Raw genomic sequence first — 19889 nt, 5'->3', positions numbered from 1 at the left:
CAAGGCTGCCGTGCTGTTTTTGCATGAGTCTGGTGCTGGATTGGCATGTCAAAGCTGTCAGCCATGGGCACTGACCGATAACGCGTGACATGAAGAGGCAGCCAAGTGCAACCGAGAGCATCATCCTTCCACCACAAAGGAGAAGAGCAAGGGAGACACGTTATTCGTGTTTGGTGACAGAGGATGCAAATGTGTTCATTTCTATCACTGTAAAGCCAGGAAGGCACTTGACGGCCCATGTCCTTCACCAATACAACTGTTTCTTCCAGCCTGAGGCACAGCTTGATTGCAGAAAGATATCCCATCTTAATAAAAAATATGTAAAAGAAATTATGTGATGTCACTAGTACAACTGCAAAAGATCTCCTTAAACTTATTTTAATTATTTTTATAACTAAGACATTTCCTGAAGGGATAGAGAACATCTTGTGCATAGCTGTCATCTGACATGAAGCTGGCCTTGGCAAGGAACATGCAAAGAACACACATGTAGAGATAGCTGCATCCTGTCCCACAGCTTATTAAAAACCCTACAACTAATAGAACACAAATCAACTGGCTAAGAAGAATAAGGGAAAACAATAAATGGCTACAGTTCTGAACATAATACCATCACCTCGCAGCTGGTAAGAGAGGAATCAAATAAAATTAAAAACCAAACCAAGAGAAGTCTGGCTTATAAATAAAAGTGTATTACCTAAGGAGTGTTACACGGGCTGTGAGAAAGTCCCCCAGAAACCTAGACGAGGACAGCAGCCCAACAGCATAAGGATTCAATGAAAGAAAACCATAGTAATAGCACCACCTAGGATTTTTATTCACCTTAAATCTATTGCTCTCCCTCTGCCACAAAGTCAACAGAGTTTGCAAAACAGCAATTTGATCTTTAGAGCTCTCTCCCAAACTCAGTCAGTGCCTGTGTCCAATCTAGAGGGCACAACTTCCACCCTTTACAGTAATTTCAGAGCTAAAGCTGATGCTGTCTATAAACGCAACTTCCCTAATAGTCATCAGAGAAGAACCCTTCACAAGCAAACGAACACATGCCGTTCACTCATACAGTGCTTTGTATTTAAAAGTATGTGAAAAAAAAAGAGTCCTGCCAGGGCAAGAAATCCTCAGCAGCTGTATCCCACTTAAAATTCCTAATTATTGTAACTCAAATGAATAACACACACTTCACTGAACTTGCCCAAGTATGACAGTAAAAATCAAAGTATGAAATTATTTCAGTCCATCAGGAGCATAATAGCAATGCAAAGCAAAACTTCGAACAGTGAATCTGTCAGTTTGTAGTCAGATATGGAAAAAAAAAAAAAAATCCCCAAATCCAGATAAAAAAGTTCTCTAGCAGATTGACAACAAATGTAGCAAAGTTTAAAAAACAAAATAAGTTTCACTTCAGATTAGGCAAGGTATCATTTGATGTCTGTTTTTTTAACCATCTGGTTTATAATCATAGACTCATTTAGGTTTGAAAAGACCCTTAAGGCCATATAGTCTTAATTTTTATTAACTCCAAAACATAAGCATTTCTAAATTAAAAATAATTGTATTGCAAGAAGAATGCTCCTGGAAGATTTATGCAAAACATAAAGACTATCTTTATGGATGATAATTATGCTCTGAAGGAGCTAGAAGGAAAAGGAATGACAGCCTTCTTGCTCTAGACACAGGAGTTCCATGGAGAGAAGGATACATTGAACAAGGAAAAACATAATGACAAAAGGCATATCACATTGCCTGTGCATTCACTTATTCTAAATTAAAATCCTCCCCCCGCCCCTGTCCTTCCCAGTTGTCTAACAGCAGTGAGTATTCCATGAATATTCCAGCAAGGTGATTTTCAGCTGACATATGCATATTTGCAATTGACCACCTCAACTATTATAATTTATTTATCTGCTGTTACTTCTTTCCTCAGGATGGATGGGCAGACAGAAACACAATAAATGATTATGAATTTCTGTCTGCAGAGATGTCGCTGTTGCTGTGCTCCAACTTCCCTGCCAGAGTTCAACACATCAAGACTTCCCTGCATGAAGCTGGTAAATACGCTCCTGTGCAAAACTGCATCAAGTCCCCTCTCCTCCTTGGAGGCCAGTTTCATAGTCACAGAAACCAGATGCTTGGCAGGCCACTGAACAAATGCTGACTTCCTTGAAAACAGCTAATCTAGATTTTCCCATAATAAAACTAACCATTTTCCACTTTATTCATACCTCTGGTTCACACCATTAAATTTTCATATTGTATGCAAGTTCACGGACATTGAAATAACTTATAGGAAAGGAATTCAAGTCACTTTTGGCAACTGCCATCCAAGTTTTAATAGCCTAGTAAAAGCAAAAAATGTTTCATCTGTTACGTACAATAGTAATTCTATAACCGTCGACCTTAAAAGCATAAGCAGTTTAACGTCAAAAGGTAACCCACTCCTTGTGTGGCTTGAAGAAAGCCAAACATATTAAATAGTTAGGCCTGAAGGCCAACAGCTGTAGTTATTCACTTCTCAACAAACAAAGTCATTATTTTCACAGTTTGGTATAAAAAAAACCTAGCCCCCACAACAATTCAGTGGTCTTGCCAGAAAAAAATCCCAGCTGACATAAACGTGTAAATAATTGCCTTTGGGTATCAGTTGTGAAGAAAATGTTAATGAATGACAAAAACAGGAATGAGTGACAGGGGATTTAATTTGCTTACATTTGTTTGCATTTGCTCAAGACGATACTGTTCCATGTACTACTATTACTTGTAAAACTCCAGTTACATTGCTTGTGATTCATTAGGGCTAAAAGACCTAGTTATTAATGAAACAGAAGTGCTCAATTATTCTTCTCTCCACTTCACTGTTGAGCTTTTAACCACAGTAATTATGCTTCACCAGGGCCTCGTTTTTCTCCTCTGACAGCTCTGAATTCATCACACTACCTACAGTGTTTAGACAGTTATTTATGTCAACTTAGGGTGAATACGTACATCTGTGGCAGGGAAACAAGCAGCGCCTTTTCCTAAGTGGAGAATCAATAGTTAAGACTTCAAAGAAGTATTAATCCAGTTTCTTGGTTTCTCAAAAATGCTTTTGGCTTTCAAAAGCCATCTGATATGTATAATCTAGCCCACATGGCCCTTTTGCGGTGTGCAGACCACCCAGAATTACTCGACAAAAATGTTACCCTAGCGCGATGTCAAAGCTGACAAACCCTTCTTTTAAGACGTCAGGATGGTTTCAGATTTAAACTTTTAAACTCGGGTGACAATTACCCTTTCGTGGTCCCTTTGCACGCGATCGCCCATCTGCGCATACTCGGAGAGAAGGCAAAGCCTCCTGAATGTGGATTTGAGGCTCCAGGATCACACCCAGTGCAGCATCTCCTGACTGCACTGCTGAACCATCACTGTTCGTGCACATCTAGCCTTGGGCACCACATGAATCAACCACATGGCATCACCAATAGCACGATGCCTTTCCAAGCAGCAAAATTCTTCTATGGGATCATAATCTGGACATCCTATTTTTATTTTATTTATTATTTACAATATCTCACCAATAGATTAAAAAAAGAAAGTATGCCCAAATTACTAGTAGGAGCACACATTCAAATTGTATAAATTAATAACAATGATACGAAATTAACTACTCAAATACACAGCCAAACGCATCTGGACCTCCAGGGGCAAAAAGGTACAAGTCACACGAAAAGAAGAGGATGTCATTAAACTCAGTTCCATATAACCTCTTCTTAGTTATGTGTTCTCCAATGAGAGGTGGTCAAAAAAGAAAAATAATTCAGAGGGTTTCTTGGAAGAGAGGCGACATAAAAAAATAATTGAAGGGTTCCAATACAACATTAAAGGCAAATCTGCTGCCCCCGTGTCATGGCACTCATACTTGTGACTGTTTAATAAAAAACAAACCTAGGTGAGATTAAGGATAATTATTAAATGTGTGGAAAGTCTACCGCAAAATTCACTTGAGAAGAAAAGCAGGAAAGGTGGCATAACACAGGCAGTGTGATCAAAACCAGAAAAGGGAATGTCCTTCTGGCTTATTTATCCCTCCCCACATTTTTTACTCTTGTATTATAGGTGATGAGCTCATCTGTGATGACTGAAAATGAGAAATGTATTTCTACAGACAACTAGAATCACAGGACAGACTCCCATGAAACGATGCAACTTCAGGAAAAACCCATATCAAAAGTCTTCTAACTAAACAAAGCTAGGAAAAACCTGAAAAGTCTAACTTCTTTTACAGTGGTTGACACACTATTACCTGCGAGGTCAAGCAATCGTTAATACCAGAATTAGTGTGACTTACTAGGATTATTGTGTTGCTCTGGTTTCTTCTCTTGTTTCCCACGCACACAAGTATCTCGTCAAACACCTCACGCAGACACAAACAGTACCAGAGGGGAACTTCACTGTTTTACCCTCAACACAAACTCTGTCATTTTTATGATTAAACATACAAGAGATACACCTTAAAATTTGTATGATGTCAATCTGAGAGTTTCATTTAAATTATAGATCATTAATTCAATGCTCTTATATTTATCAAATTTCTCTGCTGGCAGTGTTACACACTTTAATCCCAGCATGGGACAATCCTTCTATGCCAAAGACTTGGGTTTGATTAAACACAAATTCAGTGTCAGCAGAACTTTTCCTAAACTATTTTACTTTCTGCAAATAAATTAAATTCCTACATTTATCATAATCCCATCAAAAGCCCCCATATTTCTTCTGAAACAGAAGAGGAGCTGAGTCCTGTTCTCCAATGCAAACTCAGAAGTTTAAAAAGAGTATGCGGGGATTCACAATCCCATTTGATCCAGATCTGCTTTGACTTTCTCCTTGGGAAAAAGGTCTGGTAATTTTACTATTTACAATAAACTCAATTTAGAGTTCTGTAACATAACCAGTTTCAGTGCACATGAGCATGCAACATACTGTTATGCTCTTGGGAACCAGGAATAACAGCTCATGCACAGATCATGCTACCTGCACAGCTGGAGAGCATTCCCTTTTCCCAGGGGAGAGCCCTGCTCTGAGGCACATTTGTTTTCCCTAAACATTGAACTGGTTCAATAGGGGTCTAGGAAGGTCAGGTTACTTGCTGAAAGTTGTGCAAGACAGTCCATGCTTAAATGGGAAGGAAAAGCTGGTTCTTTGTTCAGGTGCACAGGCTGCCCACATAGGGCAGTGGCCTCTTCTATCAATATTCATCCCATTCAGCACAAAGGTGCAGTTGTGAGCATACAGCATCAGTACATCCATTTCTTATCTAAGAAAATGAGATCTGTTTGATCTGTTTTAGAATTGAGTCAAGATTAATTTTCCCAATATATGCATGTATTAAAATGCAAGCAGCCTGTGTGTTCAGACATGTTATCTCAATGTTAAGAGGTAGATTTTAAAATGCATTCCTGCAAGAAGAATCCCCACAAAACTACAAAAAAACCCTCAGCCGCAACTGTTACACATGAGGCTGTGGCTGTTCACACAAAGCAACTGATAGCGTTTCCACATTCATAAATAGTATTACTGGGCTTGCTCTGAATGAAAACAATTTAAAAAGAGACACTTCCAATTTGAAAGCCAGTCAATTGATGTGAGATATTACACGAGCCCCCAGCTCCGCCTCTGCTCTTTTGTTTCTAAGGGAAGGACTCACACAAAGCAGATGGAAAACCTTTCCAGCACCTGAAGGGAGCATCCAGTACCTGACCAGGGCATATAAGACAGCTGGGGAGGGACTTTTTACAATGGCATGTAGTAGGATGAGGGGGGGATGGCTATAGAGAGGAGAGGGGCAGATTTAGACTAAACAGGAGAGATTTCTTCACCATGAGGGTGGTGAGGCACTGGCACAGGTTGCCCAGGGAAGCTGTAGATGCCCCATCCCTGGAGGTGTTCAAGGCCAGGCCGGATGGGCCTTGGGCAGCCTGGTCTAGTGGGATGTGTCCCATGGCAGGGGGGTCGGAACTAGATGATCTTTAAGACCCCTTCCAACCCAAACCATTCTATGATTCTATGTTTCATGGCAATACAAAACTCAAACACGTAATCAGCCCATATACCAATAAATGGAATAGAATATAAACGGAGATGTTTATGATTGTGCCGGACACTAGGAAACTGGCCACAATAAATCCAGACAAGCAGTAATTTCTATATTGCCTCTGCCTTTGTAACACTGCCACCAGGCAGCAAGAGGGTGGAAGGGGCTTTTGGACTCACCTGTTGAACTTCACTTTCTCCATTTGATATTTTCTCCGTGTACACAAAGGAGTTGAATATCCTCTGCAAGAAAAATCAGAAATTATGCGTAAGATATCTTTTGTCATAAATAGCACATTAACGAAGCTTCAAAAGGCACGTAGGTGAGGAAGGTGGTGTCAGAAAACGACCATTTCACCTGCAGAGTCAATTGCCAGGCGTACCTCAGGGGAATCCCATCTCCATATACCTGTTTCTGTATCTGCGTGAAGAGGCTCATTTTGGTTTTGAAGGAAAACGTCTACACAGTTTTTTGCTAAACATCTATTAATTTACTGAACTGACATAAGGTGCTATACCAAAAATATTTTGCATTTCAAAGCTACTGCCAGTGCAAACATTTAACCCCACATAACTATTTTTAAAACTAACACAGAGACCTATTTGGTATCTGATAAGGAAAGAAACAAGACTTGGTTTTAAACACAACCAAACCGGGCTCACTAATGGCAGAAAAAGAACATATTAGATGATAGAAGTGAGATCAATATGTCCTTCCCTGGGCAAGCTTCCCATCCATTGCCTCCATCCACTGTGCCTCCGCAGGCAAGAGCCACAATGCCATCACCAGTGGTTACGTGGTAGAAAAAACCAATTTGTTAATATTCCACTTTCAGACTTAAAAATAAGGTTGGAAGGATTTTGGGTTACATTGACAGCATTCCTGAAAAGTTCTCCTCATAGACCTAAGTTTCTCTTTCACAATCTCTCATTCCCAGGGGAAGCTTTCCCCTTAGGGCCAGTGGGGTCAAAAACCTACAAAAAAACCTTTCTTGAGGTGATAGCTGTGAAATTACTACGGTTCTTGTTTACAGCAACACAATAAACCAGGGTCAGCTCTCAAAATTATTAGCAATAACAACTGTGATTACTGATGACATCTACATTTCATCCAAATCCAGTGTAATCATTAGTCCACAACTGCAACAGTTTTCTTCATGCAGGTTTTGCTGATTTCCTACTGGTAAGGCTGTATGCAGCAAAACCAAGCTGGAAAACCCTTCGGTGTGCTCTGCTCCACTTAGCATCATCACTTTCCCTTATCCCTCTCCCTCCTGAGGACTTCAGGAATTCCAGAAATTTGATCTCTTAATTCTAAAGAAGCATTTGGAAGGGTAGCAATAAATCTCTTTGGTTTACAAGTCTCAGAGAGCCAAGTAGAAGGTGGGGGGAGGGAGAAAAAAGGCATCTACACTTAAAAGCTGCCTGTACATTGAGATTTCCTCTTCTTCCAGACCCTTGTTTAAAGTTCTGCTTGGGTACTTTAACTACAAACATGTTAGCTTTTTTTCCTCCCCCCTCATGAGATGAAAAGATAATTTAAACATCAGAAGAAGATACATTAAAGCACGTCCTTTTGATGCAAAATGTTTTAAATGAATTGAATTTTTCTCTCCATGCAGCATTTAGTCTCCAGACATCAAAAGGCACAAGAAGGAAATAGACCATCAGCTACAGAGAATGAAGCTTTCTGTCCTTAACACAAAGCTGACCCCTTCCTCCACCCCTTTAACACATAGATGTGTTTATGAACTTTGAAAATTATGCCAGAGAATACTATACATGGCTATAGAAGTGCCACAGTGCCAGCAGGAATTGATTTGGCCACTGGGCTAGGGTTTTTTTTACCTATTTTTGCTTGATTAATAATTTAAACAAGTACTTGCAAACATTATGGTATCTTCTGCTTTTTAATTAAAAGCTCTGTGCATGTCAGCAGGGGAGTGGGGGATGTAGTGGGAGCCTGTTAGTCAAACCACCATCACAGACAGTGAGCCTGAACTAACACTAAAAACTAAATAAGGGCAGAGAAACACAGGAAGACGTGAGCCATCGTACACCGAGCTACATGTTAACTGCTCATCCCCTACCCAGGTACAGCTCCATTACTTGAAACATGAGTGCTCTGTTCAAGAACTCCTATGCACAACTGCACCCAAAGCCAAGAACGTCTCCCTGTGTATTTAAGCTCATTTAATTAACTTAAAAGTGATCTAAATTTTAAGTAGAAAACCAGAGCTAAGTGGTAACCTCCAAATGAAGTGAAAGGAACTTCACAGACGCAGGAGCAAGTCAGCTCCAGAAACTCATAAAAATAGCCTTAGTATTGAGAACTTGCCCATTGCATTTTACACAGCACATTAGCATCCGTACCTTATTCTTCCCACCCCTCATTGTTTAATTGAGTCAGTCTGCTATCATCTGCTCAGCAAAGTTCACTCCAACAGGAACAATTATGCACATGTTTAGTGAGATGCTTGCCTGAGATTATTTGCCGTAACCCATCAGCAGTCGCTCTCACAACACATGAAGGCTGCAGACCCGGCACTGGTTTGGCCTCGAGCCTTTCCCCTGCCTAGCTGGACACCGAGCTATCTGCATCCCACCACCACTCCCAAGCCCTCCACATCACACACGGCCTCAAGCCCTTACACAGCATTTTATTTTATTTTCTCCATTTACCCTATGCTTTTGCTATCATCAGCTATTTTGTTACAATCTTAATGAATATTCAAGTTCTCACTGAACATCGGTCAACTCCACACATGCACACAGCACTGCAACTCCTCCAATGGCTTGGTTTCATCAGACTTCCACAAAGTTTTTTGATTTAAAAAAATAAATGGAAACAAAAGCAATTTTTTTCCCAAAAGCTTGCTCCAAACTTGGAATTAAATTTCAAGATTTGGTTTAGAAATCACCATTTTGTAACAACTCCTTTGTGCTGCCACCACTCAGCCAGGCATGGAAAGCAAGCCTTGCTTCATTCACTCCAGCTACTGCTGCCACAAAGCATCAGTTTTCAAACACAACATTCAGAAGAAAACAAAATGGAAAACTTCATCAAAACTCAGGAGTTTTGAGGCATCTGTATTTTCCGTATTTTGTTCCAAACGCAATCTTCAGACACGACACCAGTCCAGAGTTAGCCAGGTCTAAATTAGAAAGCCAGTGAAAGTGTAATTTTCTTTTCAAATTACTGAAACGTTGGGGATGCTTAGAGAGAAATAACACTTCTCTGTCTGTATCAATCAACTGCTGTTTATACCCACATTTAAACCCGATGGGCCTGACAGAGGCTGAGCACAAAGCCCTGTGCCATCCCTGGGGCCCCTGTGCCTGCGGCAACACCTGAACGCAGCAGCACAATGCTCGGCGCAGCACAATGCTCGGCACATCACTCATACTCCTAATCCTTCCTTCCCTTATTGAACACGGTGCTCACATTTAGCTACACAAACAGAAGCCTAGAAAGAGAAAATCACAGTGTCTGCAGGGCCCACTGCAGATTTCTGGCAATCTGTGACAGCTCTGAGACGCGCAGACTTCAGGCAAGCCAAGTGATGGGTCCCTACGAGCCACAGAGGATGACCGGAGTCCTGAGAAACCTGGGATTTGTTTTACAAATACATGTTTTGAGCCTTTCAGACTCTCTTGCTTTCCTAAGCTTTTTGATTACCTGTCTGGGTCAAAGCACTTGCAACTTCCTAGAAAATATTCTTCTGTGGTATCTAGATCCATCCTTTAATGACTTTACCCACAACCAAGTGCTTCCCTGTGCCGCCAGCCTGCCTCACTTTTAGCTTTGAACAACAGGAGAAATACTTGATAAGCAAGATAACTCGGGAAGTGATGAGAGGATCTGAGAGCTGGGGTGCTCTGGGCTGGGCAATATAGGGCCACCACCATCCAATGCCTCCCACAGTTGGGGTCTGACAGTGATGAATGGGAGCAGCACCCAAACCCTTAGGAAGGAGTCAGGTTTCCTACCCAGCCAGAGATAAGGGGTAGCTTGGATTTAGCTTAGTGTTGTGCTGTAACAAGGCTTAGGAGACTTATTTATAATTCGCAGCTGAAGGCAAATCACATTTCAAATCTGGGAGGTGACTCTAAACCAAGATTAGCACAGAAAGTAAAATATTAACTGGCTTGTTCCCTCAGTTCCTTGAGATGAAAGTAAAATCAGCAACAATGCACTGCATTGAGAAAAGACTTCAAAAGCCCCTGGTCAGCAGTGCATCAAAACAAATAGAAATAAGCCACCAACCCCAAGCTTCTGAGGTCCCCAACCAAAATACAAGCATCAACTGCTCCGCAGAGCATTCAACCATTTGCACATCACTGTATTTGCCAGATGAGATATGAATCCGTCTCCCTACTGACAAAAAAAACATTCTTTGAGCAAAAAGTATCAGGAAAAACAAAGACAGAATTAGCAAAGTACACTCTGAGCTGTAAATATATTGAAGTTGTTTTAGCATCAATATTGCAAGGTTTTAAAGAGGGGGGAAAAAAACCCCACAACTTTCAGCAGATTTGAAAAGTAGCCTGCTATTGCCTATCACATCAGGGAAACGACAGTATGAAAAAACTCAACAATACTAAAAAATATTAAACCAATGTTTAAAAAGTAGACAAAATAGCAGTAGCAAACTGCTACTACACTTGTCAAATACATGCAGTATTAGCTCAGCAGGGTGGCAAAACTTTTTAATCTTTAAGCAGCTATTAACCAGGGTCTGTTTCTTATTTTAAAGGTGAATGTTTTAAAAAGTGGTGAGCAAACAAATATATAACAAATCCTTTTTTTGATGAAACTAGGAGAGTGAGATTATCTTGAGGGAGACCTATGGCTTCTGTCTGGAGTTTATTTTTGCAGTGTCTGAAGCAATATCACATTATGTTTCGTTACCATTTTTTAAACCCGGGAAACATTAAATAGTGGGTTCCCATGAGATCAAGGACATGCTTCATGCCTTTCTCTAGGAATATACTATATACATAAGAAACTAAAGTAAATTGGAGGAAAACACAGCAGAATGCAGACCCGGTTGGACAAGGGCGATGACGGCAGCAGCTTGGTATCGCAGACCCTGCTCAGCTCAGGGACAGACACAGCAGCTACAGGACTAAAAGGAATGTCCCAACATCACACTTCAAATGCCCGTGTCTTTTTGTGGGTTTCAGAGAACAAGTTTTCAGAATGGATCTAACCAATTATTTTCATTACATTATTTGTCAAGCAGCAACAGATATCTTTATCAGACAGGCAAGCAAAGAGAAACGTGATGCAGAGCTCACAAGCTGAGCTCAGGTTGGTGTTCTTGTGCGGGTCAGAGTGCAGACAGTCTCTCCTTGGAGAGCAAGCACCACAAGCAGCATCTTTAGTTAAAACATGAGAAAATGGAAAGACTTGTACAGCCTATGATTCTATTGTCTTGGCTCAGTTCACTCCTATCCCTCTACATTTTGCTCAGAGCAACCCTGTGTCACTAATGGGTAAAGCTGGTCTGTGCACATTGATCTACATTGCTGGAGCGTTGTTAAACCACATGATCACTAGAAGGGCTTCTTTGGCAGCTTCACTTAAATGATTTTGCTTATTTTACATATAAAATTCACACAAGATTATTTGGAATGAGAAGAAACTTGTAGGGAAAAATCAACTGTGAGAAAAAGCTGAGACTAGCAGACATAGTTTTTCATTAAGAAAAGCGAACATGGAACCTCCTGCATTCAGGATGTATGTCCGTGTGTCTGCAGAAACGTATCGCTGCATGCTCATACACACACCTCACAGGTGCGTACATTCCCTGGTGTTTGAGAAGGTTTTAAGCAGGAAAACATCACCTCTCTTCCCAATTATTATCTTGATGAAGACTGCTTATCAAGTCACTAGGAATTGAGCTAATGTCATCTTCTGCTATGTGTTCAGTTGTCCCATCAATTTCTGATCCCTGCTCTATGGCCAGCACCGGGGCAAAATGTTTTATGCAACACAAACGGCAAGAAAATAGTTGCTATTCAGGTTTGATCTTAATTTTGATGGTAAAAGGCATCACACTTAACATTTATAATTAACCTACTATCATTAGCCTGTGGAAGGGAAAAGCCTTTGGAGTCATTTCAGGAGTCATACCCAGAAGGGGAGATGGTATGTCAGTACGACATTGCTTGAAAAATTCTAAGTAGAGCACTATTCTCCTAATTCTGTCTCCTTGGAAAGCTTCAGGGATTCGTAAAGAGAGAAAACTATGGAAAACTGAGTAACTGCCAAAAATGCAATCGGCAACTGGCAGATTTTTTGTCATCTTTTTCGAGGGACCAGAGAAGAGGGAGGAAATAAAGAGTGAAAGAGGAAAATACCCTGAGAAAACTAGTTCCACATGTTAAAAAGATTATTCATTTAGCCAATGTAACTTGACTAAGGTTATACTCATGACAATGTATATGGTAGTATTTCAGAAAAAGGAAAATCATGCTATCCAACCTCAAAATATAAAGCAGATGGTCTTCTCAATAGGATTGGATTTTTTCTCCCTACGCTTATTCCTCATTCCAGCCTCTAAAATGTGAAACAAAATATTTATGTGTTTTTTTTCAAGTCAAAAACTTTTTGATTACCAGACATTTTTCAACTCATTGCACTTTGTTAGTCCTCTTCTCTTTAATGAGAATGGAAATTTGAGGATTTATCAGAAGCAAAAATGAGCTGAACTTCACTCTACTGGGAAACCCAGGGTTTCATTTGTCTGGTTTATTTTCAAGCTCATGTCAAAATAACCAACTAAAAATGGGTAAACATTTAAGCAGCAGACCAGTGCACGTAAACAGATACAACCCAATAGGTAAAAGAATTTGATATAATTTTAGCATAATTACTGTGCTTGTCCAATTTAGTCATGAATTCAATATACAGCAAGTATGCAGAAGAAGCAGGGATCAATTTATGTAACGTCCCAGCTAGGACTGTGTAATTTTACAGCAAAGGCAAAAACACCCCCAAAACCAAAGGGACATAGACACACACAGAAGACAAGCTTCTATTTCCTATCTCTCTAACGCAATCAAGGCAGAAGCTGTTGGATTTTCTTTGGAAAAACGCTGCAGCACAGGAACATTAAGGCTGGAGTGAAGGTACTAAAAGAGATCTACTTGACTTAAACCAGAAAGAAAAAAATCCTAGAACAAGCTTAAACATAGGAATTTACAGATCATAAATCACAACACTAAACTCTGTGCATAAAATGAATGGGCTGATGCTATTGTAATTATAGAACTGTTTTTATTTTTAAATGTCCAAGAGTATAATTTTTCAAGATCTCTCAGCAGGAACCATCAACATACACACGATAAATACCATAACAGCCTTCCCCTACAACCAAACGCTGCTGCAGCACTTCTGAACAGCGTCTGATATCGCAGCACTCAAAGACACAGAATTTACAACTTTAATACCCACTGCAGTCATCTCTCAGCTGTTTCCAGGCAAAGCACCCTACACTTTTTTTCCAAGAGAAAAATAATAGATGAGTAATAACCTGACAAAGACTGTCTGTACATATGTATCTTCCTAGACTAGTCAGTGGTTGTAGTAAAAAGTACAAGATGATAATAATATTTGTATTAATAAGTAGAATAGTTTTAAAGTTACATTTTTACATTCCTCCTTTGTCTTGATTATCTCTGATAAAGAATCATAGAATGTTTAGGGTTGGAAGGGACCTTAAAGATCATGTAGTTCCAACCCCTCTGCCATGGGCACGGACACCTTCCACTGGATCAAAGCCTCATCCGGCCTGGCCTTGAACACTTCCAGGAGTGGGACATCCATGACAAGGGAACAGGAACAATTCTTTGCACTTCTACATTCTTAGGACATTTACTTTCTCAATTAAATTCCAAAAGAAGTGAAAACATTAACTTATGAAGGTAGACAATTCACATGAATTATCTCATTCTCTCCAACCTGGATGTAATTTTCAAATAATTAACTGTTACATTTCAAACTGACCCAGGGCTTAAAATGGATTTAAACCAGACCCCCTCCTGCTGCCCACAAGAGGTGAGCTTAGGCACACCAACTCTCAGATCCAAGACCTCACCAAACCCAACTACAGTCTTTGTAACCTGCACACCTGATAAAGGTGCATGGTCCAGAGCCGTGACACATTTGGCTGCCAAGCTGCCCAGGCTAACTAATTTCCCCATCCTGACACAGCTGGTTTTGGCACATTGGCTCATACAGGTGTTTTGGCTAAAAAACCTGAACTCTTGACAGAGACTTAAAGGATGACTTATACATTAAAAAAAACCTCCAGTCAGCATGTTCCATAAATTAGAAAGACATTACTCAATATACTGGGGCTATCTTCCATCTGCAGGCATAGCTTCCCAAAACACTTCTCAAACCAAACCTGGTTTATGCAGCAGCTACAGGAGCTGAAGGAGTGCAAAAGGAGAAAGGATCCATGTTTGCCTACAAAGAGTAAGTAGAAACAGCATCCAGGGCAGTGGCAGCCAGAGCAGGTCTCCTTGCAGCACAATTTACATCTCCAAAGCTCACCCTGTGACAGGGTGCTTGTGTGCCAAGGAACACGTTGTACTCCTGGAGCTTGGGGAGTCCCATCCTCAGAACTATCCAAACTCAACAGGCCAGGTCCCTGGCCAACCAGGGCACAAAGAACTCAGGAGGCCCTGTCCCACCCTGGCCTCTCCAATTCCCTGACAACACGGTGCCAGCCCCAGAGCTAAAACCATGGGTCCATCACCAGATACTTACAAAAGCAGAGAAGAGTTAGTTTAATTCGCACTCTTTCTGATGTTGAAATTTGAAATCCCCTGGTACTCTCTGAGTTTTAGGAAACAAAACTTCACTATACTTAGTTACTAATGAAAAGAGAATTACCCATCAAGCAGCACTGGGAATAGGATATTTCTCTTCTTGCTTCCAAAACAGGGTTAGAATGAACTTTGGGAGCAAGAACACTAATGGACTGAATTATCTGTTAACTTCTCTGTTAAGTTTTGTGAGCCAGAAGACCATCTGACACCATCAATGAGAGTAAACAGATCTATAAAAGTAGTAAATGCTTTACTCTGGACTCCAATTTTTTCTAGGTCAGTTAAGAAAAGATGATGATCTCTAAAAGAAAATACTAAGCCACGTTTCCAGGTGAATCACCAGGATTCCTCCAGGGTCAGCAACAACCCCCAGGCTCTGTGGGACAACAGCCAGACTAGCAGAGCCAGCCCACAGCATCCAGCAACTCATCTTCATCGGGCTGCTGCTGAATGGAGGTCAGTTAGTCCCTTGGACTATTTTACCCTCATTCTTTCATAGAGTTGTGGTCCAGCATGAGTCACCCTTCTGTGAAACAAGACTTAGAAAGAACACTCAATGGGAGCTGGCCGATTAACTGTTCTTTCTCATATTTAGCTTGTTATCTTGGATAACACAGAAGGAGGTAGAGCAACTCGCAGAAAACAAATGTAATCTTCTGGAAAGAGCAGAGCCATTAGATGTTATCAGTTCTCTAAAGAAATTAAAGATTGAGACTAAGGGGAGGCTCATGAATTGAATTCCTACAGCACTTCAAAGCAATTTGTGCATGAATACCAGCATTTATTCTTCTAATTAAAAGAAGAAAAAAAGCAAGCAAAATAGCAAGACATCATTTACATGAAAGAGGGGGGAGTATAAAAAAACCTCCAACAACTAAAACTCAAACAAAACCTCCAGTGTTAATCAAGAGCAGAGTAGATTCCACCCCAGAAAAGGGAGAAAAAGCTCCAGATTTAATGAAGGAAGGCGCTGAAGAAGAGCAAAACTCGCCTCAGCTTTTTCTGTAGCACTCCTGCCAAGCCATCCCGTGAGAATTTATATACCCAGCCTTTGGGAGCAAAAAATTATCAGATGTTTTCCAAAGAAGTCCTTCATCTTGCACTCTCATTGTTTCCCCACTGAAGAGCCTGCAAACCAAGGGGGGAGGGGGAGCGCTCCACGGTCCTTGACTGTTGGTCCCAGAAGATGGGATGGTTCCACCAAGGCAGCTGCTGAGATGGAGAGGGCTTGTGGGCCAAAGGGACCAGCCACAGATCGAGGGGCACTTGGCACCAATCAAAAAAGCTTTTTCATATTTCGCTCATTAGTGGTCTCATTTTGTTTTCACGAAGGAAGTCATCCTAATAAAAAAGGAGAAAGATGGTTCTCTGGCATATCTCCTTTTTCCAAGTCTATAGCGGATCTCCCGATTTAGATGTCCTACACAGCAACCATGCGTCCGTTTCTCCATATGAAGAAGAACAGACAGTTCAAGTTCACTTACCATGAGCAGCATTCAGGCAGGGGCTATCTGGGTATGCACAATTATTTCACTTAGAGTCTATTATTTGACAGTTAGGTACAAATTTTTGTAGATACCATATTGGTCTCTAAGCCTCCCTGAAAAACATTGTCATTATTCACGGAGTCATTTAACCAGGGCTTCAAAATAGAAACAAGTCCCTCAGTGCTGCTAGTTTCTCCTGCCACAACAGCAACTTTACCATAAATCATATTTCGTTTAAAGAAGGTTAAATATCATAAAAGGCCTATGAAAAAAAAAGAACAGAAAGCATAATTTCTAATCTGCTGCTCTAATTATTTGAATATTGGCAAAACAGTATTTAGCATCTTCCGCTTACCCTGTAAACACAGCATTTTACATCTGGGGATCTTGCAGCTACTGAGAGCTTTCCACAGAGTAAAACAATTATACTAAATTATCTCCATTATACAAGTGAAAAATGGCAGCACAACAATCTGATGTCAGAAGTGTTTTTTCAAGATACACAGAAGGGTTGATATTTATTTCATTATCAATTATACTTCTATTCTATCCTTGTTCTCCATCTATATCCAACTATATCCTGGTCTGCATTCAAAGAAGTGTGAGCAGCAGGGCAAGGGAGGTGATTCTTCCACTCATGATAGGAATGGTTGGACTCGATGATCCAGTGGGTCTCTTCCAACCTGGTTATTCTAGGATTCTATGATCTCAAAAAAAAATTAGTGCACATGATGAGAACAGCATCATTCATTAGTGTTGAACAGCCTACGGTACTTCCCAACTAAATAATTATTTCAGCCTTCTAAAAATTAGTTTTGCTGACATATTACAAATATATTTATCTTTCAAACACAAAGTAGCAAGAAATTAGAGTAAACCTCAATTTAAGATGCATAGTATGCATTCTTCTTGTGAGCTGCTGATTAACAATGCTGAGATGAACATCTGCATAATTTCTATGTTTGGAAATGGATGCTGCAAATCACCTGCTGAAATTTCTAAGAATTCACCCCCTAAGAATCTCTAAAGGCATTTCACCTGTCTGAAAAGACAGCTCAGATTACAACACAGTTTTTTTTTTATTTTTTATTTTCCACACCGGCACCTTTTCCTTAGGAAATGGAAAAGCTTTTTTTCAGCTATTTCAGCGTAGGGAACACACTTCACCATGTGGTCAGACTCCTGTGGATTCACATTAAAAACATCCATCCTTAGAATCACTGCAGAAAGAGTGTTCTGCAGGGCTGTCCCAGATCTGCCACTGTCTACCCTGGAGTTTTCAAGAGACAAACACTATTTCCAGCTCCAGCAGACGTGCACTGCTACAACTTGTGTAAACTGTTTTTAAGAAGGCCTTGCAAAATATACTCACTATAGGATAACGAAGGTTGATAATTTGATGAGAGCACCAAATACATGCACACAAAATATTACACAGGTACTGAAGGTAAATTTATTTCTCAGTGATTTTTTTTTTCCACACACTGAAAAGAGAAACAATTATTTAAAAGAAGATGTATAAAGACTAATTCTTCTAATTTATACTTGAGTGTGCAGGCACATGTGCTGTAGATTGAGCAGCACCACCCATTCTTTATTTCAGATCACTAATGAAACAAAAAGGGGAAAAAGAAAGCAGCTTTCAAGCCTAGATTTTCTTGAATTTTCTTGAGGTTTTTCCCTCTGTTTGGAGCTGGTGTTACCCCGATTCAATCTTCCACGCCCAGAGGAGATGAGCAGACTGGATCGAGATCTGCACTATCCTGGCTGTGGAGGACAGAATGAAAAACTAGAATTGACTGACACAATATTTATATTTTGCAACCTAAAAGCCATGGAAGATAATTGCTGCAAACCTACAGTGGCAATCCTAGGATCCTGCACATCCACTCAATCTCATAATTTATGGTCAACATGGCACAACCCCACAAAACCAGGAACAAAGCAGAGAAATTAATTTGGGAGCTAGTTTCCACTATATAAAAAAAAAGCAATTTAAACTACAGAGAACCAACTTTTCAGAAAAAAAACCACAGGAAATCTATAATGGCAGTATTAATTCCTTTTATGACATGAAGTCATTGCCAGTTGGGTTGTACCTATTAAAAAGATCAAAAGGACTCATGCGCACAAACATTGTTAATATTAAAACAATGACAGAGGCAATAACTATTTTTCATTCCTTCTGTAAATATTATTACAAGCTGCTTTTTCACAAAACATTTATGAACTATGGAGTGAGGAGTGAGCTCCACTGCTCCTGGTAAATGAATACAATTAAAACAATTTCTGCTTCAAAACAAAGATAATTATTTAACCTTTTTTTAAAACCTTGATTCGTGTTTAACTTTGTCTAAATAAAATATTTTGGAACCTCTGGAAAAAAGGCTGCTCATTTACTCAAAACAAATCTCTGCCATGATTTCCTCCAGAAGACATTGCTTATATGAACTCTCTTATTTAAGAGGTACTCATGCTGATCATGTGTACAGTGCCCTCTTCATTAAAAATAATCAAGAACCCCTAGTCAGACACTTGCACTTGAAATTATAAAGCCTCAATGCTTCATAGTACTGCACAGTTTCCTACGATTCATTCATATTTAATTTTTGAGAATGCTTCAATGCACATAAAATATTTATCAGCCAAAGGGGGTTTCAAATTAGAATGTCTAATATCAGCTTCTTCCTCAAAACAGTTTATATTTCATTTTCAGTCAATAATCCAAATATTCATGTGTTGAATTTTATTAGACTCAGAAGCAGGAGACGCCACTGAAAAGTCTATATCTGCTACACGTTGCTGCATTAGAACAAGCGGTATTTTACTAAAACCTGTAATTCTTTTAAAGCACTATAGAATGATTCCACTCTTTCTGAATACCTGACGAATTGTGCTGAACAGGCATCCAAACCTGAGGCTGGTGGAAGCTCAGCTTCTGATGGTAACACTGTGCAAGAAGCAAGGCCACAGGCTCACTGAGCCTCCTTTGGCACATGAGCCCAAACAGGGCTGACTGGCAAACCTGAAATTGAATTAAGGGTTTAAGGCTGTACTGAGACCACCTCCAGCTTGGCAACATAAATAAAATCCCTTTCTTTTGCTTCGCTGTGCAATTATCTGTGTGTTGCACATCCATCTGAACACACGGAAATGACACAGTAATCCACTTTGGTATCGGGATTAGTAAATTCAGACACCAAGGAGAAATAAAGGCATTAACGCTACTTTGAATGTAGACAGAACTGAAGTAGATTAATGCTACTCAGGGAATAAATATTCCTGGTGTCAAACACTGTAACTACTACACTGGCATCAGTATTTGACAGAAAGTGAAAGAAAAAAAAATATTTATTGAACTGGAATTTTTTCTTTATGGCTATTGATAATTTACCTTAACTAATGAATCTTAACTTCATTAAATTAAGAAATTGACAATACCTACAAATTAACTTTACCTCCCTGTTTCACCATGCAATCTGTATTTTAATT

The 19889-nt window shown here is 39.9% G+C and overlaps 1 protein-coding gene across 1 annotated transcript in view; it reads right to left on the bottom strand.

Moving 5' to 3' along the window:
* Positions 1 to 19889, bottom strand: part of CACHD1 (cache domain containing 1) — a 108329-nt gene that overhangs the window by 65651 nt on the left and 22789 nt on the right. The window contains exon 2 of the mRNA XM_069861857.1: positions 6247 to 6309. Within this exon, the coding sequence (XP_069717958.1) occupies positions 6247 to 6309 (63 nt within the window). The remainder of the gene's footprint in view (positions 1 to 6246; positions 6310 to 19889) is intronic.

This window comes from Phaenicophaeus curvirostris, chromosome 8, assembly GCF_032191515.1.
Source record: "Phaenicophaeus curvirostris isolate KB17595 chromosome 8, BPBGC_Pcur_1.0, whole genome shotgun sequence".
Classification (NCBI taxonomy): Eukaryota; Metazoa; Chordata; class Aves; order Cuculiformes; family Cuculidae; genus Phaenicophaeus; species Phaenicophaeus curvirostris.
The sequence above is the reverse complement of the archived record's forward strand: the minus strand, read 5'-3'. Positions and strand labels throughout refer to the sequence as shown.